The sequence below is a fragment of the Elgaria multicarinata genome, chromosome 22, assembly GCF_023053635.1.
Source record: "Elgaria multicarinata webbii isolate HBS135686 ecotype San Diego chromosome 22, rElgMul1.1.pri, whole genome shotgun sequence".
NCBI lineage: Eukaryota > Metazoa > Chordata > Lepidosauria > Squamata > Anguidae > Elgaria > Elgaria multicarinata.
The window spans coordinates 6061264-6088785 of record NC_086192.1 but is presented as its reverse complement, the minus strand read 5'-3'; the positions used below and the strand labels follow the sequence as shown (position 1 = coordinate 6088785).

Sequence of the window (27522 nt, the reverse complement as noted above, 5' to 3'; positions counted from 1 at the left end):
CGACTCGTGGCCCTCCACAAGTTTTGGCCTACATCCCCCATCATTCCTCACCACCTGTGATGCTGGCTAGGGCTGATGGGAATTGTAGGCCAGAAGATCTGGAGGGCCTGATAGAAGTACAGCAGCCGAATCTGGTGGAAGGCTGCCCTCAAATGCACCCTTTAAAGCAGTGGTTCTCAACCTTCCTAATGCCGCGACCCTTTAATACAGTTCCTCATGTTGTGGTGACCCCCAACCATAAAATTATTTTCATTCTTCTCTACACGATCCATTGTCATGGGATGGTTTGCTAATGAAAATAATACATAACAATAGCTTTAATAATACAAAAGATGATACATGACATAGTTCAGTCAATACAGATTCCTAAGACCATCGGAAATATGTGTTTCCTGATGGTCTTAGGCGACCCCTGTGAAAGGGTCATTCGACCCCCAAAGGGGTCCCGACCCACAGGTTGAGAACCGCTGCTTTAAAGGAACCAGGTAGGCCAGGCTCGTTTGAGTGCACCCCAGATTCCATCCCTGAAAACAAAATATCTTCTTCAGCTATGCCCTGCAGCACGGTTCCTTTTGACAGATGAATGGGAAGTTTCAGAATGTGAAATACCTCTCCACCGTGCCTGGGTCCTGCTCCAGCTGAGAGCCCCCTCCCTCCTGCTACCAACTGTCTCTGCAGAGGCCACCAGTGAGGGAGGAAGCAGCAGCCAGGCCCCTCTCCACCGTGCCTGGGTCCAGCTCCAGCTGAGAGCCCCCTCCCTCCTGCTATCATCTGTAACTGCTGAACTTTGCAACTAAGATTGCAGTGCCTGAATTTGCTTTCTTTTCCCCCTCCTCCTCCTCCCTCCCAATCCCCTTTCCTTTTGTGTCATGTCCAGCTGAAAGGCCCCTCCCTCCTGCTACCAACTGTCTCTGGAGAGGCCACCAGTGAGGGAGGAAGCAGCAGCCAGGCCCCTCTCCACCGTGCCTGGGTCCAGCTCCAGCTGAGAGCCCCCTCCCTCCTGCTGTCATCTGTAACTGCTGAACTTTGCAACTAAGATTGCAGTGCCTGAATTTGCTTTCTTTTCCCCCTCCTCCTCCTCCCTCCCAATCCCCTTTCCTTTTGTGTCATGTCCAGCTGAAAGGCCCCTCCCTCCTGCTACCAACTGTCTCTGGAGAGGCCACCAGTGAGGGAGGAAGCAGCAGCCAGGCCCCTCTCCACCGTGCCTGGGTCCAGCTCCAGCTGAGAGCCCCCTCCCTCCTGCTGTCATCTGTAACTGCTGAACTTTACAACTAAGATTGTAGTGCCTGAATTTGCTTTCCTTTTCCCCCTCCTCTTCCTCCCTCCCAGTCCCCTTTCCTTTTGTGTCATGTCTTTTAGATTGTAAGCCTGTGGGCAGGGACTGTCAAGAAATACTTTTGTAAGCCGCCGTGAGAGCCTTTTTTGGCTGAATGGCGGCATAAAAATCCTTAAATAAATAAAATAAATAAATAAATTCTGCATCTCTGCCCTACCAGTTGTGAGATAAAAGCACAACTGGCATTTCCTGAATTTCAAGCCCCAATGGAGGCCATAGAGGTGTTCAAAGATGCTAACAGTTTGATATTTAATATGAATAGTAAACACTTGATATACGCATGTGCTCCATCTGTATTGGGTATCTCCAGCAAGACAGGAAGCAAAATGGCTTCCTGTGCTAATACTTAAGTGACCGTGGGGAACATAATACCAATTGCTTCTTCCAAATACATCATAGAGGTGACCCGTCAAAGAAACGGTACCTGGCCCAAGCTTCCCCAGATCTTGGCTTGAATGGAAGGGTACATCTGCTTCTCATTTATGGTCATTGTGATCAGCTTATCAAGAATAGCGGTGACTCGCTGCCGTTTCGCATCATCGTTGTGTTTGCAAAAGCGGACGAGATTCAGTAACCAGGGGGTCATGTATTCCAGACAGAGGTGTTTCAATTCAATGCCTGAAATAAAAAGGTGCTGGTTTCAACCTATAAAGCCTTACACGGATTGGGACCACAATACCTGACGGAACGCCTCTCCCGACATGAACCTACCCGTAGACTGCGCTCAGCATCTAAGGTCCTCCTCCGAGTGCCTACTCCGAGGGAAGCTCGGAGGATAGCAACAAGGGAGAGGGCCTTTTCAGTGGTGGCCCCCCAATTATGGAATGATCTCCCGGATGAGGCTCGCCTGGTGCCAACATTGCTATCTTTTCGGCGCCAGGTCAAGACTTTTCTCTTCTCCCAGGCATTTAACAACATATGCTAAGTTTGTTTGTTTGTTAATGGACCCCAGAACTGTTGTTGTTTAAATGGATACTGTTGTTTTATACTGTGGTTTTCAGATTTTTAATGGTTTTAAATGTTGTATACTTTTTAATGTTCACCGTTTTTAACTTTTGTAAACCGCCCAGAAAGCTTTGGCTATGGGGCAGTATATAAATTTAATAAATAAATAAATAAATAAATAAAATCGTGGTGTGTGAAAAGGGCAGGAGAGGGGATCGCTTTCTTGGAAGAGGCAGAATTCTGTACAAACATTTGCAAGGTTATCATCCTAAAACAAAACATAGACCCTGTTCAGAAGACACCTTAAGCCACGGGGGTCAAGGCTTCTTTGGTAACAAAAAAGCCTTAACCACCGTGGTTTAAGGTGTCTTCTGAACAGGGCCGTAATCACCTAAAAAAGAGCAAAATTGAGATTACTGGGAACTAGGAACCAAGTCCGGGATCCGAAGGAGAGCGAAAAGTACTGATGCATGCCTAAAACGGCTTTGGATTGGTGTTTCTTGGACTGCAGCTGCCCATGCGGAAAGGCAAGCCACCCTGGGAATGGACGGGGCTTTCAAAAGCGCTGTGAGTTACCGAGCTGAATGAAGAAAGGAGCCAACAGTTGCACGAGGCAAGCACGGGTGCTCTGAATGAGCCAAAATAGATCTTTGGAGCATGACCAAAGGCAGGGGCACCTTCAAACACAACCAAACCGGGCACCCTGGATAAGGCTCTCTAAATATTAGCATGCAAGCACACCGGTGACTTTGTTATGTGAGTGCTGGGTCCCTACAACAAGGTCAGGAAGGGAGAAGTCTCCATGGTTGCTTCACAACTGAGGGACTTTGTTTGCCGGGGAACTAGTGATAGGCAAACCCTGCCTGTGCCCTCTATCTAGAGTGAGACTTGAATTGGCTTGGACTAAGCAGGGCTTTTTCCCACCCCCAGGCCCAGGAAATAGATCATCTTCTTTGAAGCCAACTCAAGTCAAATCTCTCCCCCCAATCCCCGCAGGAGCCCCTCCAAAATCATGTTCTCACTATCCAATGTACCCATGTGCCTGTAAAGTCCTTCACTTCTCCTCACCTGCTGTTGGAGCGGCAGCAGCCACATAAATGGGGTGGGAAGGAGTTTTTGAGCTTGCAGGTGGATGGGAGAAGGAATGGAGGTCTTCTCTGGCTGTGATTAAAGTTGTTACGAGAGGAGACGTCGGGGGTTGTAACCCGGAAGGCAAGCGTTACATGTTACCCATGTTCACACTTGCAGCCAACCAATACAAAATTCAGCAATGCTTCTCTTGGAAATTTACCACTTCTCAAAAGACATACAAGAAGTCTAGTTCCACTCCCTGAAATGATAGCATCCTTTTTGCTTCCTTGGGCTCCTTTGCTGAGGGAGCTACACTGTCTGCCTATTTGCTCCCAGGCCAGGTTTAAAGTTTGGGTACTAACGTACAAAGCCCTAAAGGACTTGGGACCAGAAGACCTGAGAGAGGGCCTTCTCCCTTACCAACCTGCCCGGTCACTGAGGTGGTCAGAGGGCATGACCTGGTGGTTCCATATGGACCCATGGCCTGAGTGAAGTCCACCAGGAGAAGAGCCTTCAGTGTGGTGGCCCCTCCTCTTTGGAACTCCCTGCCCCTGGAGGTCAGGCAGGTGCCAACATTGTGTTGTTTCCGGCGCCTCTGCGGTTTTGATGGGCATTGTTTTTTTTAAAGTATGATTTTTAATGGTATTTTTCATTTTTGCATCTTTTACTGTTTTATTTATGTTCACCGCTCTGGAACCTGTTTCAGATATGGAGTGGTATATAAATTTTGTAAATAAATAAATAAGGGCTGCACATGGGCAAAACTGTTGTGACAAAGGAAAGAAGCTTCCCTAAGGGAGTAGCACTGTGTCTCTGTAGTGTGTCCAAAGGTACAATGGACCCATATGAGATCTTTCAATATACAACCTTTTCATTCGCGCATGTGTATGCTAATATATTACAGTATTGTGTACGGAGGACTTCCCTGCACAGGGTTTTTGAAGGGAAGCTATTCTACATGTTCATCAAGGAGGGCCAATTCTCATTGGAGAAATAGGAAGATAGGTTCCACGATTCACCTGAAGGGGCGGTTTTCAAAAGAGTAAAAGAAAAATAGGCCACAATCTACATGTGGTCTGCATAAGCACGGTCAACATCCATGCTCAGGAAGACCCATTTAGCATGAAAGTGAGATGTCTAATACTGTATCCCATAGACTTCATAATCTATACCCTGTGATAAGGAAACACTTCATTCTGGCAAGTTGATCTGCTTGGATTCTAGAACTTGTGCTCTGGAAAAGCAGCACTCTCCTGAATTTCAGAAGGCAGACTGCCAGTTTTTAAAAACAGCTGAATTTTGGATGGCAGGATTTCCCCCAAAATTAGTTCTACCATTTTTTGCGGCTGGTCTTTCCCCCGAAAGCATGAAGCCAGGGAGATATGGTTGATTGCTCAAATGAAATAATCTTGGTGTGGCACTGTTTTCAGCACAAACGGATTGCGGTCTACATGATGACACCGCCTGGCACGGGGACACTCCGCCGTGCCTGCTGATTAGGACACAGATGTGGCTGTTACACTGGGAAAAGGCACCTATGAACTAGCTGTAGATTGTGCTGTTAACTGCTAACATCTGAAGAAGGAAGAACGTGATTAAAATGATATCAATCATGGGACATCACAGTAGATGAGCTTGCCAACAGAGTTTCCAAAACTGAAATTTTCCTCGTTAAAACTAAAGCAAAAGTACAGTATCGCTACTTACTAGATTTGCTAAATCCGGAAATACATTCTTCCAAGAACTCTAAAGTGAGGTGGGGCTCATTAGCTGCCAGAGTCTTACTAATAGAGACAATAAAAAGGGTGTTGTTGGCAGGGATACACAGACCTGAAGTTTCCAGTAACTGGCCTTCAATCTTTAAATTAAAGGTACAGGTTAAGGCACAGAGAAGATTATAGGCCGCAGACCTGCAACAAAGAATAAAGGACACATTTTAAAGACACGTTTTCTCAACAGGGTTTGCTGCAGAGGCTGTACTCAGAAAACAAGCTCTGAACATCGAAATCAACTTTACTCTCTGGTCTCTTACTTCCAAGCTAAGCTGCCTCACAAGAGTCATCAGTGCGTAGGTCCTGAATTTAAGACCCATGTCAACGAAAGGTGTGGGATACACCCAAAGAAATATTAGCCAGTGAGTCATATGAGTGCTGTTGATTAATCAGCCATTTAAATCTATATAAATCAGCATGTGAGAAAACAAAATCATTCTAAAGGAAAAGAGAATACATCGGATTTAGATTAGGGTCGTTGGAGAAATCTACTGGGGGAGTGTAGCTTGAAGTGTTTTCCTAGGCTCAGTCCCTTGGGTTTCATTTTGATTCCTGCTGGAGCGCCTGGCTCAATCTGCAGTGAGTTGGGCCAGTTTGTGGATTTGAAGGGAAATTTGCGCCTTTTGTGGGGAAGCTTCTGCAATTTGTGGAAATTTCCGAGCAATTTGCGCAAACCACGACCAAATTTGAACAAATCCGGCCCAATTTGCATAATCTGCACACGTTTGGCCACTATTTGCGCAAAATGCTTCCCCATAAGAGAAAAACGCGCAAAAAAGGTTCCTGGAGTTCAGGGAATGGCTCGCAGCTTGGCTTGCAGACGCAAATTGAGTTATCCGTGCCCTTGAGGTCCGTCGAGCCCAAAAAGAACGGGATTTCCCAGTGACGGACATCCCTAATTTACTTGACGTACATATGTGCTGATTAAGGCATCATATTAAAAGAGAAGTGTGTGTGAGAGAGAACAAAGAAAGTCCCTTTTAAGTCGTGCTAGCCACTTGCAGTTTCTGTAAATATTTGCATTAAAAAATAATTAAGAAATTTTTATAACATGTGAATGTTTAACCAGGATTCAGTCAAACTGGTTTCAGGTCGATTGGCATAAAATCCAATACATGTTTGGAGTGTACATATGATTCCTAAGCATATTGCCTGGAAATAATTTTCAGTAACCTCAACAGCACTTACATCTTCGTAATGGTACAACACAGAGAACCAGGAGAAAATTGGGCATCAGTGTCGACCAAGGAAGGCAAAGAACTGCTAATAGGTGTCCAACAGTATACAAGGGGAAAGCCCTGGCCACATAACAACACGCTTGCTAAATCTGGAGTCCATATGTTTCAAAGCAGGACAGAAAGAACAGGTTGAGAATAGGGTTGTTGTGACCATCCAACTGGGTCCAGACCAACAGACCCCTGTCCGTGCCTCCACCCTTGCGTCAAGGGGGCCTCAAAAGCTCTCACTGAACACCGTTAAAGAAATCAGGGCCTGTTACAAAATTCTGGCTGAAATTAAGAGGTTCCTACCGTAGGCTTGGGTCTGAGCTCCCTAGATTGAGCAACGCGATATTCAGCAGCGTTCCAGGCACATCCTTGGGGCGGATTTTTGTGTGCTGTGGAATGGAGTCAGGTTGTGATAGCTCCCATCGCGTCCGTATGTGAATGATGGACTGGACAATGGCTTCACACTCCTGGTGCATGAACGTGAGAGGCGTGCCTTGGTTGGCAATGGTTAAGGTGAACTGGTTTTCATCCACAAGGCAGATCTCTTCAATTTCAGAGGCATAGTAAATATCATTCAAGAACACCGTCTGTCCCAGGACTCTTGTGCGCTCAGCTGAAGTGACTTGAACAGCTGTAGAACCAACCTATGGGAAAGTATTTAGTTTGTGCGGGATGGCGGTGGTTAAAACAAAAATCAAGTCACTCAACAATATCAGTTATTGCAATTCCCTTAAAGAGATTAAGGTATTGGGTTTTTTCAACAGTAAGTATTATTTACTCGTGTGGGTTGACAACCAACATCTATGAGAAGATATATATGTATAAGGTACAAGAACTTTAGCCATTTTGAACCCAGATGAGTTCTATTTAGCGGGACAAAACTTTATGAACTTGCTAACCCAGGCCAGGAAAAGGTGGGCTGGCAAGTTAACAGACTGTTTTTCCTACCCTGAATAGCTTTTCTACTTTCAGTCATTTTGGTGCATATCGAAAATATATTATTGCCCTGGAAATGCTGGTCACATTATTGTCTGGCGCCCAGGACAAAACTAAAAGAAAACTAAAAAAGGATGGTCATTTCTGCGCTAGATTTGAGCTTATTATAAATGCAGAATCCTCGTGGCTGTAAATGCACATGGCACAATTATCTGAGGCAGAGATTAGTGTGTTGAAAGAGACCTACTTTAATAGAAACTTTGGTGTCCTTGTGGGCCAACTTGAGTGCATTGTGCGAAACCTTCAGGTCTTCTTCTAAGGCCAAGGTGGCTGCCGGAAGTTTCTGCTGCTCATGTTCAATGTGTTCCGCCAATTTCCCAGGTGAGTCGATGAAGATGAGCCTCTTGCTGCCTTTGAGGCCTGTCAGAAGCCTCTCGTGGTATTTGGTGTACTCCCTCACCCACGAGTTGCAGTTGTAGATGAAAACGGCAAAGACATTTTCATAAGCGAATCCTGGGAAAACAACGAACCACTTGGACAGGAAGTCTGTTTTGAAACGATTGCTGGGCCCAGCGTGAGTGAGATCCACCACAATCTCATATGGCTTTGCGTAGTATGGCTTCAAAGTTAACAAGACGTGATATATCAGCAAATCACCATTGATCTGGCCGGTCTTGAACCTAGAAGGAGAAGAAAATGTTGGATGCAGCTTGGCTGGAGAATTTTTGCTCAGCATTAAAATAAAACCAAGAGATCACCTGCCACTCCCAGAGAAATTAGCTCCACAGTGAAGTTGCTAGCAAGGTAGAAACAGTAGCGATTAGCATTTATACTAGACCCATTCGCCATGTTTGAGGCAAGACGACGGTGAAGTTTTCATCCCCTCTTGAGAAAGAACCCATAAGGAACGCAGTCTATTGTAAACAGAGCCTATCCTTAAGTGGAGCAAGACAGATGTAGAGGCAGTATTATTTTCACCACACAGCTGAATTATCTCCCACCCCCACCGCCTAAATAAAGTTTCTTCCAACTTCTAGGGAAACATATGTGAGCCCTTTGCAAAGAAGCTCTGCAAGGGGAGCAGCCTGTACCCTTAGATCTAGGAACAGCTGTCTTTCAGGGACAACCTTTCTTCCATCAATGCATGAAATCCATGGTAGGGGCACTCATATGAGCTACAAATCAGGATGACCCTGGTTTGAAGCTCGCCTTTGCCGTGTATTCACTCACAGGGGTGTAGACAGGTAGCCTCAGCCCATTGGCCTATTTTGCAGGATCGTTGTAAAGATCACAGCAAAACAACCTATGTGAAGTGCTCTGAACTCTCCCAAGTTCTATATAAATGTAATATACGAATGTTGTACACAAATGTTTGGAAATGTGGGTTTCATATAGGCATATTTAGCAGCATGGGAAAGAAGCCTACGGTCATCTAGAGCCATGGGTGGGCTGAAAGTAGAACTCCAGATGTTTCAGACTTCAGCTCCCAGCATTCCGACCACTGGCCATCCTAGCAAGGGCTTCTGGGAGTTGAAGTCCAAACACCTGGAGTTCTACTTTCTGAGTGTGTGGCTCTTCCTGCAGGAGATGTCCACATGTCTATACTACATGTCAGAAATGTAGGTCACCTCTGGTCCTACAAGCTCCACATTACACAAGGAACATCCAGATTTCATATGATGACAAGTACCAGCATCTGGCCCACAGGAACTCCCTCTACCACCCCACCACTAGGGTGACCCTATGGAAAGGAGGACAGGGCTCCTGTATCTTTAACAGTTGCATAGAAAAGGGAATTTCAACAGGTGTTATTCGCCTGGCGCCTACACTGTACTCCTTTCGTACAGTGAAGACCTTTTTATTCTCTCAGTACTTTAACACTTAATTTTAACTAAAATTTAAATTTTACTGTTTTAACTCGGTATTTTAATTTTATATCTATTTTGCTGCGTGGTTTTTATTCTGGTTGTGCTTTTTATATTGTATTGTGTATTTGTGCTTTTAACCTGTTGATTGTCTTGCTATGATTTTAATTTTTGTGAACCGCCCAGAGAGCTTCAGCTATTGGGCGGTATAGAAATGTAATAAATAAATAAATAAATAAATAAAATATGTGGAGAACCTGGTGAAATTCCCTCTTCATCACCACAGTAAAAGCTGCAGGTGCCCTGCCCTCTTTTAACTCTGGTCACTCTAGTATAGCTCCTGCAGCTTTAACTGTGGTGATGAAGAGGGAATTTCACCAGTTTCTCCATATGACACCTGCTGAAATTCCCTTTTCAATACAGCTGTTAGATACAGGAGCCCTGTCCTCCTTTTCATAGGGTCACCCTACCCACCACCGCACACACACGAGGAAGGTCAGGCTCCAAAGATTACAACTGAAGAAACCACATAAGGGAATAACAGCACATCATTTACTTTAAAATTAGGCTGAGCACTTAAAACAAACTTAAGCGTCTCTCTACTATAAACACCAAACCAGCCACCATATCTCAGCAAGGATTCCTCATCAAATCCCGATTTATTTGCCTTACCCAAACTTCCAAATTACGCCCGCGCTTAAAACACGAAAACAAGGTCATTTATTAGAACAGCGCTGCCCTAATTAAACGGCTGCTGGCATTTCCATTACCAGGCCTTCCGTTGGATGAGATTATAATTCAGACGTTTCATTTGCCAGGAGCTGGAACGTGGCGCCCTGCTGCTTAATTGGCTGTGTCCAAGAGCATACACATGAATAGTAGGAGATGAAGGGACGGAGCAGAGGCGTTTAGTTGCTTTCAGGATACAAAACAAGCCCATTTAAAGCCGTTTTACACTTAATTAAAAGCGTAGCTGTTGTTCCAGGAGGAAAAGACATTCCAGGAGAGGAAATCTTAAAATGCTTTGCACGAGAGGCATACATGCTGAAGATTACTAACCAAGTCTAATTCCTTGGGGGTGGGGGTGACAGGTACACGAACACTGGAAGGGCTGACAATCTCCTGCATTATTTGTTCAGCTGGGAGGCTGGGAAAAAGCACTTCACCCAGAGTCGGAAACCTTCGTAGGATTACAAGTGCGATATTTTCTGGATATCGAGGCGTAACGCTTAAAAGTGTCATTTTGCAACTGCGGTTAAATGGTGTCGATCCCGTTTTAAAGATAAATTATTATCATGACTGGAGCTGGGATGGCTTATTTTACCAAATATATACTTCCTCTCTCTTTTTAAAATAATTTCCCAGTTTTTTTAGAAGTCATTCTTCTATAGTAGCTTAACTTGCACATAGCATCTGCACACTAGTACTTTATTAGTCGGGGGCCCCTCCCATCCACTTCCTGTCCGCTCCCTCTCAGCCGCTCCCCCCCCCCCCCGCTCTCCTACCCTGGGAGCAGTGGCTGGACATTGGGCCGAAAAGGCCCGAAGCGGTTCGGCTGCTTCAGCAATGATCTGTTTCAATGTCAGTTGCATCATTTTTGTTTATATATCCTGTTGCTTAGCAACACTAAGTTCTTCTCATGGAACCTCTAGCATGCCACACACTGCCTTAGTGCTTTTTAGATATTGTTTTTTGTCATGATCTATGCTAGCCTTCCCCAACTTGGTGTCCTCCAGATGTGCGGGACTACAATTCCCACATCCCAGCTAGCATGGTCTTTGCTGGTTGGGATGATGGAAGTTGCAGTCCAACGCACCTGGAGGGCATCAGGTTAGAGAAGGCTCATCCTCCCATATGTACCTGCCCGGACCTTGAGATCATCCACAGGGGCCCTTCTCCGTGAGCCCCTGCCAAAGGAAGTGAGGCAGGTGGCTACTAGGAGCAGGGCCTTCTCCGCTGTGGCACCCCGGTTGTGGAACGAGCTCCCCAGAGAGGTCCGCCTGGCGCCTACACTGTACTCTTTCCGTCACCAGCTGAAGACCTTTTTATTCTCTCAGCATTTTAACACTTAATTTTAACTTAAATTTAAATTTTACAGTTCTAAGTCTGTATTTTAATCTTATATCAATTTCTGCTGCGTGGTTTTATCCTGGTTGTGCTTTTTTATACTGTATTTTGTATTTGTGTTTTTAACCTGTTGGTTGTTTTATTATGGCTTTAATTTTTGTGAACCACCCAGAGAGCTTCGGCTATTGGGCGGTATAAAAATGTAATAAATAAATAAATGTGTCAAGGATGATTTCTCTAATGTGTTTGTTTGGCAAAAGGAAAACACACCCTTTGAATGTCTGCAGCTCGCTCGCCCGCCTTTCATTTCTGTATTTCACTGGCCTAGGTGACATAGCAAGGAATTTGGAAGATGACCATGGCTACAATAAGGGTACACATAGTCACGGCTGCCTTTGCCAACCTGGCCAAGCTGGGTCGAAATTCTGAGAGCTGCAGTCCAACACATCTGGAGGTGCAAGGTTGGGGAAGGCTGAATGACGGTAGTATTCTGGACGTGTAAGAATTCCCACAGTTTGCGCTGAAAACGCAACGGTAGACCTCAACTCATGTTCTCCTGGGCAAACCTTTATACACTGGCAGCAACGCAGCCAGTGTAGAAAAATGTAACCTCTTGATTTTGCTCTTCCTTCTTGCCAGGAGTAAGGTATTCAACAGTGGCCACTGATGATGCGTTTTCAACCTGCAGCCCTGTTTCACCTCATTTCCAATGCTGGTCTTCCTGGCTCTGCCCACCTGTGCTGGTGTTATCAGTGCTTCAAGCCAGCTTCCCCCTCCCCCCCAAATAGTGTCCACATTCCTAGAAATGAGGCAGCAAGAGTTCAGTCCTCTGCGTTAATAGCCTCTATTTGCCTGCTGCCCTTTTCTGATCGCTACGGCAGGTTTTCAAGTGACTCTACCCAAAACGTCCTTCTTTTGCGGATTCCTTTCTGAGCGACATGCGGGCATGGAGCTCTCTGGTATTATACGACTGGGTATCGGCCCATAAATTATATTTTCCTTTGGCAAGATCAATTCCACTATGGTTTGGGAAAATGGGAAGCTTTCGATTTAACAGCAAAAGTGGAAACAACTTAGGACCAGGATACATGAGAGAGCGCATTCTCCCTTACCAACCTGCCCGGTCACTGAGGTCATCCGAGGGCCTGCTCCTGGTGGTTCCACCTAGATCCATCCTCCAATTGGAATCCACCAGGGGAAGAGCCTTCAGCGTGGTGGCCCCCCTCCTGTGGAATTCCCTGCCTCTGGAGGTCAGGCAGGCTCTGACCTTGTACTCCTTTCGGCGCCTCCTGAAAACATCTTTATTCCAAGAAGCCTTTCTTTAACATGCAGCCTTGGATTTCTGATTTTTGCTTCTTTTTAAATTTTGTTTTAACTGTTTTATTCTGTTTTTATTTTCATTTTACCTTGTACACCGCTCCGAAATTTTTCAATGGGAAGCGGTATATAAATATTCTAAATAAATAATAAATAATAAACAAAAGACACCAAGCATTGTGGTTTGAATGTCACATAGAGCTCCATAAAGTTTACAACACTTCTTTGCCTCCAATCCTGGACTGACTCAACATGCAGACGACAGCAGGTTGAAATAACTCATCCAGCCTTTTTTTTTTTAAAAAAGGTTGACCATGATGGTGTACTCAGCTGCTTGGAAATACAACAGCAAAGGAGAAAGGGTCTGGGCTAAAAGCAAGCACAGTCATGGTGGAGGAAAAGGAGGTTCTCCATCTTCAAGACCAGTTAGGCTTTTGTGCTTTGTCTAGGGTGACCATACGACAAGGAGGACAGGGCTCCTGGATCTTTAACAGTTACAAAGAAACTTCACACAGCGCATAGTTAAATTATGGAACTCACTACCACAAGATGTAGTGGTGGCCACCCATCTTGGATGGCTTCAAAAGGGGGTTGGATAAATTCCTGGAGGCAAAGGCTATCCATGGCTACTAGCCCAGATGGTTGTGTGCTATCTCCAGTATTCGGGGCACTAAGTCTGGTGCACCAGTTGCTGGGGAACATGGGTGGGAGGGTTAGACTTTTGAAGTCTAACCCCTATTTGCATTTTATTTCTAGACCGCCATCAGAGGATGTGGCACTTTGCAGAATACAATTTATTTATTTATTTATTTATTTATTACATTTCTATACCGCCCAATACCCGGAGCTCTCTGGGCGGTTCACAAAAATTAAAACCATTCAAAGTATAAAACAACAGTATAAAACCATAATATAAAATACAATATAAAAGCTCAACCAGATAAAATACAAGATGACAGGTCCCTGCCCCGAAGAACTTCCAGTCTACATTTTGATACCCAGAGGAAGGGAAAGGAAGCAGAGGCCATGGCTTCAAAAGGGGGTTGGATAAATTCCTGGAGGCGAAGGCTATCCATGGCTACTAGCCCTGATGGTTGTGTGCTACCTCCAGTATTCGAGGCAGTCAGCCTGTGTGCACCAGTTGCTGGGGAACATGGGTGGGAGGGTGCTGTTGCACCATGTCCTGCTTGTTCATCCCTGGCCCATGGCTGGTTGGCCACTGTGTGAACAGAGCTCTGGACTAGATGGACCCTTGGTCTGATCCAGCAGGGCTCTTCTTATGTTCTTAAAAGGGAATTTCAGCAGGTGTCATTTGTATCTATGCTGAACCTGGTGAAATTCCCTCTTCATCACAGCAGTGAAAGCTGCACATCCTGCCCTCTTTTGCATCTGGTCAATAGGGCAGGGCTCCTGCAGCTTTCACTGTTGTGATGAAGAGGGAATTTCACCAGGTTCTGCATAGATACAAATGACACCTGCTGAAATTCCCTTTTCTGTTCAACTGTTAAAGATACAGGAGCCCGGTCCTCCTTTTCGTAGGGTCACCCTAGCTTTGTCCTGCAATCTGGAGGGCTAATTTAGGCAAAACAGTGGCTCTCCCCCTTCTTTTTCTAGCACGTCATGGTATACTTACACCAGAAAGGAAATGTGTCATCCTTGTGGTTTAGTTCTCTAAATGGAGAACTAAACACCATGTTTCAGATGCACATTCACTTCTAATGTATAAAAAACATCCCCAGCTTCGAGAGTTTGCCACACTCCAAGCAGAGCAAAGCCATCAAGGCGCCCTTGGCTAGCGTATCGCAGAAGTTGAAAGCCAAACTCTGCCGGCCTCTCCCTCCAGGTAAGCCTGCATTTACCTATTCCTTAGGTTTCGTTTCGGCATTTCCTCCTTGTAATGTGTCTCGGATTGCGACTTACAACACAAAAGCAGCCGGGCTCTCTTGTTCAGTTTAGCTTGGGCTAAGGGCAGGAAACGTACTGAAAGAAAACAGGACCTGCTGGTTATGAAGCTTGTTTTTTTTTCAGAATAAAGGTTATTTGCAGATGAGAGAAGAGATGCTGGGAAGACAGAAAGATAACCAGGAAGCTATCAAGGTGGTTGGGGCGAATCCAACACACACTTTCCCAACAAAACAGCCATTTAGCTGGACTGAGCGAAGGTGGATAAAGAGCCCTTAATGGGAAGTTCCTTTGCTTTTGTCTGCTTAAGTAAAATCCTCCACATTTACAATCAATTAACACTGGGTGCTTTGTGCTGGCTGTGGAAGCCAACAGGCAGCACTGTAGCAATCAGAGCATGGCCATGACTGGCTTCTCTGTGGATGCTTTCAACGCAACGTTGATGGCAGAGCACAAGACAATCTAAAGATATTATGAATCTCTGACGGGGGTAATAGGGAAAGCCCAACTACCAGGAGAGTCACCAGGCATCAATAAAGATGAGGATCCGTACCGTAAGAAAACAGGTCTTGCGTTAAAAAAAAATGGGGCATTGCGTTTACTGTGCAACATTCTTCTGGTTCCTCATTCTGGGAGTAAAAAGTGGGGGAGAGGCAGGCTTTTCACTCAGGGGAAGAGGCTACGCTCTGCCTGCGGAAGGCCCCAGGTTCAATCCCGGTGTCTTCAGTAGAAGGATGATGGGTAGGAGAGCATGGGAAGACCTCCATCCGGGCTCCTGGGGAGCCACTGCAAGTAGACTATTTTGGGCGAGATGGACCCGTGGTCAGACAGTGCACGGCAGCACCTCTGAAGTTCAGTTCTGTTCGAGTGAAAGGAAAGGGCAAATGTCCAGGGGGTAAGCAGAGGGGAAAGGTTAGGAGATGTAGCCGCAGCATTGCTGGACAGGGCAGTGAGGGCCTGTCGCCAGACTACACGCGGAGCTTGACTCGGTGCCCAAACGCTTGCTCAGCCATCAGCGGGTTCAGTCCGTGTGGTCATAAGGGGTCACCGCTGTCCAACGCTGATTTATATATTCGGCAGGACAGATGGCACGAACTGCAGAAGGCAGGTTGCGGTGGGGTGGAGGGGGGGTTCGCGTTGGGAGGGACCCCTACACACGCAAAAGCTGGGACACCAAAGCTTTGACAGTCATCCTTGCCCGTGTGCGTTAGACGCTGCAATACAGAGGGTGGCCTGTACCCCGTTTTATGTTGAATTTGCTTTACGAACAAGGATGATCAGGGGTCTAGAAACAAAGCCCTATGAAGAGAGACTGAAAGAACTGGGCATGTTTAGCCTGGAGAAGAGAAGATTGAGGGGAGACATGAGAGCACTCTTCAAATACTTGAAAGGTTGTCCCACAGAGGAGGGCCAGGATCTCTTCTCGATCCTCCCAGAGTGCAGGACACGGAATAACGGGCTCAAGTTAAAGGAAGCCAGATTCCAGCTGGACATCAGGAAAAACTTCCTGACTGTTAGAGCAGTACGACAATGGAATCAGTTGCCTGGTGAGGTGGTGGGCTCTCCCACACTAGAGGCCTTCAAGAGGCAGCTGGAGAACCATCTGTCAGGGATGCTTTAGGGTGGATTCCTGCATTGAGCAAGGGGTTGGACTCGATGGCCTTGTAGGCCCCTTCCAACTCTACTATTCTATTAACCTACCTGGTGTTGCCCAGGTCCTTGAATAGCAATGATCTCTGTAGTCCACTCTGCGCCCCAACTGACCCAAGAGCATTTTGAAATGAAAAGGAGCAACTGGCAATTCAGCTGGAATTCAGAGCATTGTTGTGTAAGCCTGATTGTGACCTCAGAGATTCATACATGTCTTTATTTTAAAGGGATACACCATTTTTTCCCCCTCTGCAGTTTACCAACATGAAATAAAAATCTGTCAGGGATGCTTTAGGGTGGATTCCTGCATTGAGCAGGGTGTTGGACTCGATGGCCTTGTAGGCCCCTTCCAACTCTGCTATTCTATGATTCTATGATACCAAACGCCCTGCTGGGTGTCCAGGTCTCATTTGACTTGCGTGTCCATAGACCCACAGCCGGCCCCAAATCATTACCTGTTTGTGTTGTACGATATGTCACTCACAAAGAAGTACCATGCAGGGATCACGTGCACAATAAGATGCACCCTCACTGACCACTCAAGGAAGATGTAACGTTACAAGACTCGCCTTCCAGATCAAGGGGGTCTTTTAGAGCTCTCTTTTATACGTACAGATTTGCCTTGGGCTCTTTATTCATGATCCCAGGCAGACCAGGCCCTGTTCCCCTTTGTCTCGCTGGAACCCCCTCACATATATGAAGGATATCACTGACACAGCAAAGATGTGAAAGTAGCTCAAGCAGCCCAAAGTGATTTCAGAGGACTTTGTGATGAACGAATTAAATATTTTGACCATGATACTAAAGCCTATTCTACAGCCTATCTGCAAGCCCTGGTGGCTTCTGGAATAATCTTTTGTAGAAACAGTTTTAAATTTCAGCACAGATGGGAAAACAGCCACGGCATTTATTCATTCCAATTTTAACAGAACACATAAGACACTATAAATAACGAAAAGAAACTATTATTTTCCAAATATCTACAAGACAGAAGATGACTTATGAGTGATCGCCTCCAATCTGTGTTTAGTTGACAAGATGGAACCCTTTATAACTGAGACCAGCCTTCCCCAACCTAGTCCCCTCCAGATGTTTTCGACCAACTCCCATCAGCCCCAGGCAGCATGGCCAAGGAAGGATCAGGGATCGTGGGAGTTGCAGTCCAAAACATATGGAGGGCACCAGGTTGGGGAAGGCTGTCTTAGACCTAAAGTCAGATTCCAACTTTAATCCATTTTCATCTGCTATATTGAGCATGTTGGTTTTATGTGCTTTAAAACGATGTGTATAATTTACCTTAAAGCATAGAGAAACAGTAGGATAAAAATGAACAAACAAACAAACCAGGCCAAACATGATAGTTAAAAGTTAACTTCAGGAAAAACGCTTCTAACAACTGAAAGAGGTGATCCTATATGAGTGGGCGGGGCCAGAGCCAAATCTGGGTGGGTCACCCCTTTTCTCTTTTTCTACCACCCCCTTTTCTCTCTCTTTCTGCCACCTCCTTTTCTCCCTCTTTCTGCCACCCCTTCTCTCTCTCTCTCTGCCACCCCCTTTTCTCTTTCTGCCACCCCCTTTCTCACTCTTTCTCTCTTTCTGCCACCTCCTTTTCTCCCTCTTTCTGCCACCCCTTCTCTCTCTCTCTCTGCCACCCCTTTCTCACTCTTTCTCTCTTTCTGCCACCTCCTTTTTTCCCTCTTTCTGCCACCCCCCTCTCTCTCTGCCACCCCCTTTTCTCTCTCTTTCTGCCACCCCTTTCTCTCTCTCTTCCTCTTCCTTCCCTCTATCAAAGAAGAAAAAGACGGCGCTTGTCAAAGGCCTAAACTGATGGCATGCGCAGGCCTCATGGAACCACGTTTGGCCCTTGAGCCTTAGGGTGCCCATCCCTGTTGCAGGCGTAAAGCCGATTTTAACCACCTCACTTTGCTATTCTTGCAGGTGACATACGCCCATAAACATGAAATCGACTGGTAAATCGTGCATGTATTTGGGTTTCCTTTTGGGGACCATCGTACTATTTTGTTTAGAAGTAAGAGCAGACACCACCATGAGTCCCGTGACGACAGCTGGAAGTCCCTCGGTTCCCACTGTTCAAAATCCGGCAAGCCAAAACCCAACAGACACAAGCATTGCCCCTACTACACCGGCTTCCCAGGAGACAACTACTTCTACAACGCAGACAACCACCATCAGAGCCACGCCTCTAACGTCCCCCTTCCCGGAGACATCAGCCCCTCCGGCATTAGCCTCAGCCCTGCCGACGGAAGGGCCGACATCTTCCTACACTGTCGCGGGCAAGGATCAAGAACTTGTGACCCTTGGCAAAGCCCAGACTGAAGCGGAACTCTGTGAAGAAAACAGTAAAAGACTGGTGCTCATTTGCCTCATCGTAATAGGTGCGCTCGTCTTCCTTTGCGTGTGCCTACTCTTGGCCACGGTTGTAATGGCAACCAAACTGTCCTATTTCAAGAGAAGACAGCCAAGCAAGCGCCTTCCCAGAAGCAACGGGGACTTCCTGAGTGCTAATAGCTTGTGGCCGGCTGGATTAGAGACGCTACAGCGGATGGCCGTCGAGACGTCGGAAACAGACTCAGTGACCCAACGTTCGGGATCAAAGAGAATGGCTGCAGGGCAGGGGAAGACCGCAGAAGAGGCTAGCAAGAAGCTAGCTAGTGAAATATCAGACAGGCAGAAGCACAAGGAGACGTCAGCAAAGGAGACCCCAGTACCATAAGCAAGGCTGAGATTTAAGCATCATTCCGATATCCAAAGGGGAGGGGGGAAGCTTGAAACCTGTGCGCCACTAGTCCAGATGTATTGGGTCCCAGGGTTTTTCATGACACCGGCAATTTTGGGGGGTGGTAGAGATCATACGTTACTTCAGGATTCCACCCGTCTTGACAGCTAGTCAAATGGGGATGACTTTTAAGGGAGTTCCGAACGTTGTGTGTGCAAGAAGAAAGCAAACATTGAGGGAGGGGGACAGAACAGATAGAAGGCTGGAAAAAGACCCACACACGCACCCAGTGGCAAGGATAGCTGAGAAGTGCAGCTGGGCTTTGTAAGCATGCACTACTACGCCCATCCTCACTTTCCCTGCAGTGGGTCTCAGCGCATGAAAGCAGGGGCACAGGGGAGGTGCAAGCTCTTGCCAGCCAGCCCGGCCGGCCCCTGCTTGGATTAACAGAACTGTTTCATCTGTTCATCCCAAGCCTTTGGGATGCTGATCAGCATGGTGGGGTCATTCTCTGGCGGACTTCCCAAAAGGTGTCCTCCTTTTACGGAGGCTCTACTCCCTTCTCATTTCTCTCAGTTGATGGGAATGTTTGTGCACCAGCAAGAGAGAGGAATTCCAGATCAATTCCCTTTGTTCTGTCATGTGCTTAGGGAAGAAGCCGATAAGGGCCAGCAAAACACCCGCTTAATTGCTTTGCTTAATCTACATGGCATTCTCCCCCCACCTGCATAGGGCAGGAGCCACCTGGAATTCTTCCACTCAAGGCCCACTGAAATGAACTTATCGCAGTCAAGATATGTTTTTCAGCTTCTGTAATACTGTTTCTTGTAAGTAACTTAAAACAAAGCAAGCAGGTGGAGTTTTGCATTCCTGAAGGGGGAAAAAAGGGGGGGTATTTCCTTTTAAAATAGGGTCACAGTAAAGCTTTCAATAATAAAAGTTTTACGGGAGGCTCTAGAACAGCCTACTTGAACACATACAAGGTTGCTCATTGAAATGAACCATCTTGTGGAACGCACAGTTTGTTCTGAACGGAAGTTCTCATTTAAACAAGTGTTTCCACCATCCTTGTACTTCTGCATTTATAAGCTTGAAAGTGAAACCTTAATCTCTGACATGAACCGAGCAATGGATTCATTGCAAAGAATTTCAAAGCGACCAAAAATTATTATTAGTGATCGGGGCGGATTTGGAACTGGGAGGAACTGAGAATATGAATTCCCCACTGACCCTTTCCCCCACAATTTAACTGCTGATGGAGGCAAAACAGTGGCAAAGTCTCTCCGGAGACCATCTGCACAAATTCCTCCGGGAAGACAACAGGCCTGTTCAGATGATACGCCAAGCCATGGTTAGATAGTTAGGCCGCTAACCCTTTTGCAGCAAATGGTTAGTGAGCATGTTTAAACCATGGTTATGCCGCCACCATGGTTAGGAATGGTTCACATGACACGGTACGCCATAATGTTTAGCTCAAATGCTTAATTGCCATGGCATAGCGTGTCGTCTGAACAGGATCATTAATGCTGCTGGCTGACCAGGGTAGATGTGCCTTTAGTCTGATCCATCAGGACTCTTCTTATCATAGAATCATAGAATCATAGAATAGCAGAGTTGGAAGGGGCCTACAAGGCCATCGAGTCCACCCCCCTGCTCAGTGCAGGAATCCACCCTAAAGCATCCCTGACAGGTGCCACCAAGTAAGTTTGGAGGGGAAAGACACTGGCTTTAGAGCTTCATGGTGGGTCAGGACATGGGATCTGGTGCTTCCATTTTTAGTCTGAGTTTTTAAAAAACAAGCTCCTAGTCCTTAGAGCTGCAAGATCAGCTTAAAGCCATGGAAACAGTGTCTGCTGAAACCAAGGAGGGAATGGGCAGGAGGTCCAGCACAGGACCAGGAATTCAGCGCCATAACTGGGAGATGGCCCAATCCATTCAACTCACAGAATTTAGCTTTCATTTTTAAAGGAGTATATAGGAGCACATTAAGGGCTCATCTACACCAAGCAGGATATTCCACTATGAAAGCAGTATGAAAGCGGAATATAAAAGGCAGGAGCCACACGACTGCTTTATAGTGGTATTGAAGTGCACTGCAGGATCTACACTACTGCTTTATAGTGGTAATGAAGTGCACTGACAACTGTTGGGGCCCATTGACACATCTCTACACCAAGCAGGATATAATACTATGAAAGTAGTATATGGTATGGGTCATGGATCCCAATAGTTGTCAGTGCACTTCAATACCACTATAAAGCAGCCGTGTGGCTCCTGCCTTTTATATACCGCTTTCATACCACTTTCATAGTGGAATATCTGCTTGGTGTAGATGAAACCTAAGTCTTGGATGCAAGCAGATTGAGGAGTAATGGTCCATCTAGCAGCTAAACACTATTTATAGCAGGTATGAGATCTTTATTGCTCCAGTACTTTTATAATAAAAATAATTTCACAGTCTTTTCTTGGTTTTCACCTATGTGAGGTAGGCCATTTCCCCCCATTTGGCTGATAAGGCACCAGGGTGAATAGAAATTAGCCAAAGGGCACCCCAGAAAATAACTCATGGCTGGAGACAGATTTAAGTTCATGTGTCCATGCCATCCAGTGCTTCTTCTGTCCCTTAATTACCCTGGCAAGGGGTTAGGTTCACAAAGCTCACTGGGCGACCTTGGAACAGGTGTGTGTGTATGCACACACAGAGCCTAACCTACCTCGCAGGGTTGTTGAGAGGATATAATGGGGTTGTGGAAATACTTACACCACCTTGACCTCCTTAAAGGCAGCACAACAACACATGAGGCTCTTTAGCATACAATTTGGTCCCCCAAGGCACTTCAGTGTGTGACTTTTAGTGCCTATAGTTGGCAGCAACTGTCCCCCCGCCCACACACCATTTGTCAGGTGTCTTTGGCCCACTTCAAATATTACTGGAGCAGTATAGAAGAACTATGATTCTATTATGCTTTAGGGTGGATTCCTGCATTGAGAAGGGGGGTGGACTCAATGGCCTTGTAGGCCCCTTCCAACTCTACTATTCTATGACTCTCTTCTCCCCAGGGCTTCCTTCCACTCCAATCTGGTAATATCCCAACGGAGAAACTATGTGGAGTCAGCACACTTCAAATACTTAAAAGGTTGTCACACAGAGGAGGGCCAGGATCTCTTCTCGATCCTCCCAGAGTGCAGGACACAGAGTAACGGGCTCAAGTTACAGGAAGCCAGATTCCAGCTGGACATCAGGAAAAACTTCCTGACTGTTAGAGCAGTACGACAATGGAACCAGTGACCTAGGGAGGTTGTGGCCTCTCCCACACTAGAGGCCTTCAAGAGGCAGCTGGACAACCCTCTGTCAGGGATGCTTTAGGGTGGATTCCTGCATTGAGCAGGGGGTTGGACTCGATGGCCTTATAGGCCCCTTCCAACTCTGCTATTCTATGATTCTATGTCACACGGTCTTTGTTGGGGGGTGGGTGTCCACAGGTGACCCACAGAGCCTGCTTTCTGCTTTGCCAGCACTCGTTCACTAGAGGAGACCCACCCAAGCTCAGCGATTGCCTCACTCCCATCTGCTTCTTCCTGTCTCACGCCTAAGACATTCTGCAGCGTACAAAGTGTTTTCTTGGCCCCCCCATGCTGCTTGAGCTCTCCTCTTTGAAGATTCCCCCCCCCCCGCAGTGTGGTCACTTGTTCCCTCTAACAAGGAGGGAGGAGCTGCTATTCCCTCGCTGAAAACCAGGTTTGCAACAGAGCAACGAACGAAGGGCTGGAGACACGGGCTGTGCCCAGTCCCTCACCCCCCACCCCACCCCCTAGGCCCCCTCAAGCCCCCAATGGGAATAGTAAGAGGGGCTTTAGCAAATTCCTCCCATTATGTATTGCAGTTGCTCCACTCATGGTTGCTCCTTGAGGAGACGAAGTGAGGTCAGTGTGATCAGAGGCTAAAATCCTAAGGGCTGAGACCCCGGTTTGCCCACTGTCCCTCTCTGTGCTGTTTGGAATTTTAAAAAGAAGAACTTAATTCAAGGGACAAGCAGAAGTTTTCACACATCAGGGGAGTGGAAGGAACATATGGATAATGGCACGTAGCTAATCGGGCTGGGACCTTATGGTGTTGCATACTGACTCTAATGATTAATCCATCCCAAGAATGCACTTGGCACGCCGTGACAAGAGGTTCCACGGTGCAACGCAATCACACCGAGACATTTCCGGTCAAGACATAAGGCACGCGGCTCCGTGTTGGGTCTATTCCCCCTTCCTCTTCTAAGAGGACTCTTAACATGATTTCCGAATCATCAAGCTGCCAAGTCACTGACACATTTATTCCCCAAAATAGCAAAAGATCTCATCTCCCCTCTCCCACAAGAAATAAGGGTTTTGACTGGAGGGACGCCTATATCCGCCTTCTTTTCAACCCTTCAGATGTGCTGGACTAGAACTCCTGCCAACTGGCTGGGGATGGTGGGAGTTGTCAGACACATCTGGAGGGCACCAAGTTGGGGAAGGCTGCTCTATATTTTAATAGCAAGCTTCCCGAGTTGTTAACGGACATGTTCTTAAACACTATCCAGGGTCGCACAGGGGCTTTAAAAATATGGCATATTGCAGATGTGCAGGAAATAACGCTTTCATCAAAATGTGCCTTCACGGTCCAGTACAGACCAAACTTTCTCCCTAAAGGGCGGAGACGTCCAAGCTTGCCGCTTCAGGCAAATCTAGACAATTCCCACGTGAAGGACGAGGCTGTAGCTCAGCGATAATATGCCTGCTTTGCAGGCAGTAGAGTCCACCACGTGTTCAGTCCTCTGCATCTCCAGATAAGGCTGGGAGAAACCCCATCTGAAGCCCTGGAGAGCCACTGCTGTCCCAAACCTTGGATTACAGCTCCCATCATCCCCAGAAAACATGGCCACCCGGAGGGCAGTGAAAGCTGCAGGAGGGCAGGGCTCCTGCAGCTTTCACTGTTGTGATGGAGAGGGGATTTCACCAGGTGAAATCTTGGAATTGTTGTAGATCACAAGCTGAATACGAGCCAACAGTGCGGTATGGCTGCAAGAAAGGCAAATGCTATTTTGGGCTGCATTAATAGAAGTATAGCTTCCAAAACACGCGAAGTACTGGTTCCCCTCTATTCAGCCCTGGTTAGGCCTCATCTAGAGTATTGCGTCCGGTTCTGGGCTCCACAATTCAAGAAGGACGCAGACAAGCTGGAGCATGTTCAGAGGAGGGCAACCAGGATGATCAGGGGTCTGGAAACAAAGCCCTGTGAGGAGAGACGGAAAGAACTGGGCCTGTTTAGCCTGGAGAAGAGAAGATTGAGGGGACGCATGATAGCACTCTTCAAATTCGGGCTGGACATCAGGAAGAACTTCCTGACTATGGAACCAGTGACCCAGGGAAGTTGTGGGCTCTCCCACACTAGAGGCCTTCAAGAGGCAGCTGGACAACCATCTGTCAGGGATGCTTTAGGGTGGATTCCTGCCTTGAGCAGGGGGTTGGACTCGATGGCCTTATAGGCCCCTTCCAACTCTACTATTCTATGATTCTATGACACCTGCAGAAATTCCCTTTTCTATACAACTGTTAAAGATACAGGAGCCCTGTCCTCCTTTCCATAGGGTCACCCTAACCACGCCTCTTGGTCGGAGGCACTTGAAGGCTTGCACTCCTCTGGCAAGCAAGCTCAGTTGTAAGCCTAGCCTAGGGCTGTGGAACCTCAAGAGCGGAATTCCATTTCAGAGAAGCACTTGGGCTGCATTCCAGCAGCGGGTGGGACAAAAAGTATCAGCATACTTTCGTTGAAAGCTCTCCTTGCCAGTAACTAAGCCCGGGGAGCGGCATTTCAACCTTTAGAATGGGGGAAAAGGAACCAAAAACTACAAAACCAAACGATTGGCAGTTGGAAGGAAAGGGGCGGGGCCACGGGAGGGAGTGGTGCCACCTGGGGACCTAGGAAGGCCAGGTTGGGACCCCCCCCCACCATGGGCGGGATTTGGACCCTGGATCTGAGATGCTGCAGCCCTGCCTCACCATTTTCAACACTCCCAAGCAGTTTGGCAGCTGCTCCTTCGACGAGGAGCGAAGCAGAAAGCAGAGAAGCAAAATCTCCTTGGAAGCAAAACAGCACCTTTGCTCAGCGAGGAGGAGGAGGAAGAACTCTGAGCTACGCAACACCCACTTGCAACCGCAAAGGAACACGGCGCTTCCTGTTCACAGTTATTTCGGATGCCATCAGCCACTACAGAAATCGCTCAGATGGAAACCCATCCAGGCGAGCCCTTCGTGGGGACTTTCAGTGCTCCCTTAATGCAACTTAGCAGCTGAGAACGCGGAAGAAAAAACTAAGCCCCACAGAACCACTCCGCTCCCTGTGAGAAGGATGAGCTGGCGTAGGCTTAACAAACTGAGCTGTGGGATTTGTTAACTCCCATTCGTTTCAGGGAATCTACACGAAGTAGGACTAACATTGGCTATAACCCTATAGCAGACTTTTCCCAACTTGTTGGCTGGCTGGGGCATGCTGGGAGTTTGTAGTGCAACACAGCTGGAAAGCAACAGGTTGGGGAAGGTTGCCCTATACATTCATAGAATCACAGAATAGTAGAGCTAGAAGGGGCCTATAAGGCCACTGAGTCCAACCCCCTGCTCAAGGCAGGAATCCACCTTAAAGCATCCCTGACAGATGGTTGTCCAGCTGCCTCTTGAAGGCCTCTAGAGTGGGAGAGCCCACAACCTCCCTAGGTCACTGGTTCCATTGTCATACTGCTCTAACAGTCAGGAAGTTTTTCATGATGTCCAGTCTGAAACTGGCTTCCTGTAACTTGAGCCCGTTATTCCGTGTCCTGCACTCTGGGAGGATCGAGAAGAGATCCTGGCCCTCTTCTGTGTGACAACCTTTTAAGTATTTGAAGAGGGCTATCATGTCTCCCCTCAATCTTCTCTTCTCCAGGCTAAACAGGCCTAGTTCTTTCAGTCTCTCTTCATAGGGCTTTGTTTCCAGACCCCTGATCATCCTGGTTGTTGTCCTCTGAACCACCTTCCAGCTGAAATCTCTTCATTGGCTTCCAATTCACTCCAGAATCCAATATAAACTTCTCCTGCTGACCTTCAAAGCTCTTCACGGTCTAGCTCCTGCCTATCTCTCCTCTCTCATCTCACACTATCGCCCCGCTCGTGCTCTCCGCTCCTCTGATGCCATGCTTCTCGCCTGCCCAAGGACCTCCACTTCCCTTACTCGGCTTCGTCCTTTTTCTTCTGCTGCCCCTTACGCCTGGAACACTCTTCCAGAACACTTGAGAACTACAAACTCAATCACTGCTTTTAAAACTCAGCTAAAAACTTTTCTTTTCCCTATAGCCTTCAAATATTGAGTTTGTTCTGACTCTATACTGTTAGCTTCACCCTACCCGGCGCCTGTTTACAATTCCCTGTGCCTGTTTGCATTCTCCTTCCCTCTTTATTGTTTACTACAACTTATTAGATTGTAAGCCTATGCGGCAGGGTCTTGCTATTTACTGTGTTATCTGTACAGCACCATGTACATTGATGGTGCTATATAAATAATAATAATAATAATAATAATAATAATAATAATAATAATAATAATAATAATAATTGTCTGCATCCTTCTTGAAGTGTGGTGCCCAGAACCGGAAACTGTACTCAAGATGAGGCCTAACCAGTGCCCAAAAGAGAGAGACCAGTATCTTGCGCGATTTCAAAGCCATACTTCTATCAATGCAGCCCAAAGTAGTATTTGCTTTTGTTGCAGCCACATCACACTGTTGGCTCACATTCAGATTGTGATCTACAATTCCAAGATCCTTCTTTCTTGTAGTATTGCTGAGCCGAGTATCCCCCATCTTGTAACTGTGCATTTGGTTTCTTTTTCCTAGGTGTCGAACTTGGCACTTATCCCCAATCAAATTCATTCTGTGCCCAGCGCTGCAGCCTATCAAGATCACTTTGAACTTTATTTTATTCGTAGTGCAAGGAGCGGTCTGTCTGGAAGAACCCATGCCAAGGGGAATGGGCTCATGCTTGTGCGTTGGGGCATTTTGCAGAGAGAGGTACTCAGTGTTCTAGGAAAGCTATTTTCGGGTGACTAATGCAAGGAGAAGCTCTGCTTTTAACTATACTTAAGCAATCAGGAACTGCCTCTCTTCTCTCTCCAGTGCTAATTCCTCCACCCTTCCACTGACAGCCTTAAATGCTGTTACTGCTAAGTAGGGCTTGCTTCTCTATTTATTACATTTATGTTAGGTCTTTCCTCTAAGGAGCCCAGAGCATACACAATTCTCCCTCTCCCCTACCCCAATCCCTAAATTATCCTTGCAACAACCCTGCAATGTGGGTTTTGGCTGAGAACATAACTGGGCCAAGCTTCATGGCTGAGTGGAGATTTGAACCTGCGTTGCCCTAATTTAAAACTCTCCCTGTTGCACCACTCTGGGTTTGCAGCTTCACCAGGCACAGAAGGCGGTCTGAGAGCCCCGACTAAAAGGGAACCTGGTTAGCATAAACCATGGTGAAAGTCTATGACTATGTTTGGATGATCAAATCCTAGCTTAGGAAACAAGGATATTCATGAACTTTGGGCACCAGTATGCAACCCCATTTGCACCCACTTCACCCCTCCCTTCACATGAGCATGTGAACAACCCTGGAAATTGAAATTGTGTCCAAGCAGGAAGCT

At 46.8% G+C, this 27522-nt stretch overlaps 2 protein-coding genes across 4 annotated transcripts in view; one reads left to right on the top strand and one right to left on the bottom strand.

The window, feature by feature from the left end:
• The window catches only part of NF1 (neurofibromin 1), a 246516-nt gene that overhangs the window by 57438 nt on the left and 161556 nt on the right, over window positions 1–27522 (bottom strand). For all 3 annotated transcript variants that reach the window (XM_063146839.1, XM_063146838.1, XM_063146840.1), the window contains 4 exons: window positions 7534–7966; window positions 6654–6994; window positions 5060–5262; window positions 1761–1954 (listed from right to left, as the gene is read on the bottom strand). In XM_063146839.1, the coding sequence (XP_063002909.1) occupies window positions 1761–1954; window positions 5060–5262; window positions 6654–6994; window positions 7534–7966 (1171 nt within the window). The remainder of the gene's footprint in view (window positions 1–1760; window positions 1955–5059; window positions 5263–6653; window positions 6995–7533; window positions 7967–27522) is intronic.
• Window positions 14289–19978, top strand: EVI2A (ecotropic viral integration site 2A). Its single transcript, XM_063146532.1, has 2 exons — window positions 14289–14378; window positions 18026–19978. Exon 2 carries the CDS (start codon window positions 18045–18047, stop codon window positions 18819–18821), a length of 777 nt encoding a protein of 258 aa, XP_063002602.1. The 5' UTR covers window positions 14289–14378; window positions 18026–18044; the 3' UTR covers window positions 18822–19978.

Excerpts from the sequence above, each read along its gene's own strand:
- EVI2A (XM_063146532.1), top strand. The coding sequence starts at position 18,045 with ATGAAATCGACTGGTAAATCGTGCATGTATTTGGGTTTCCTTTTGGGG.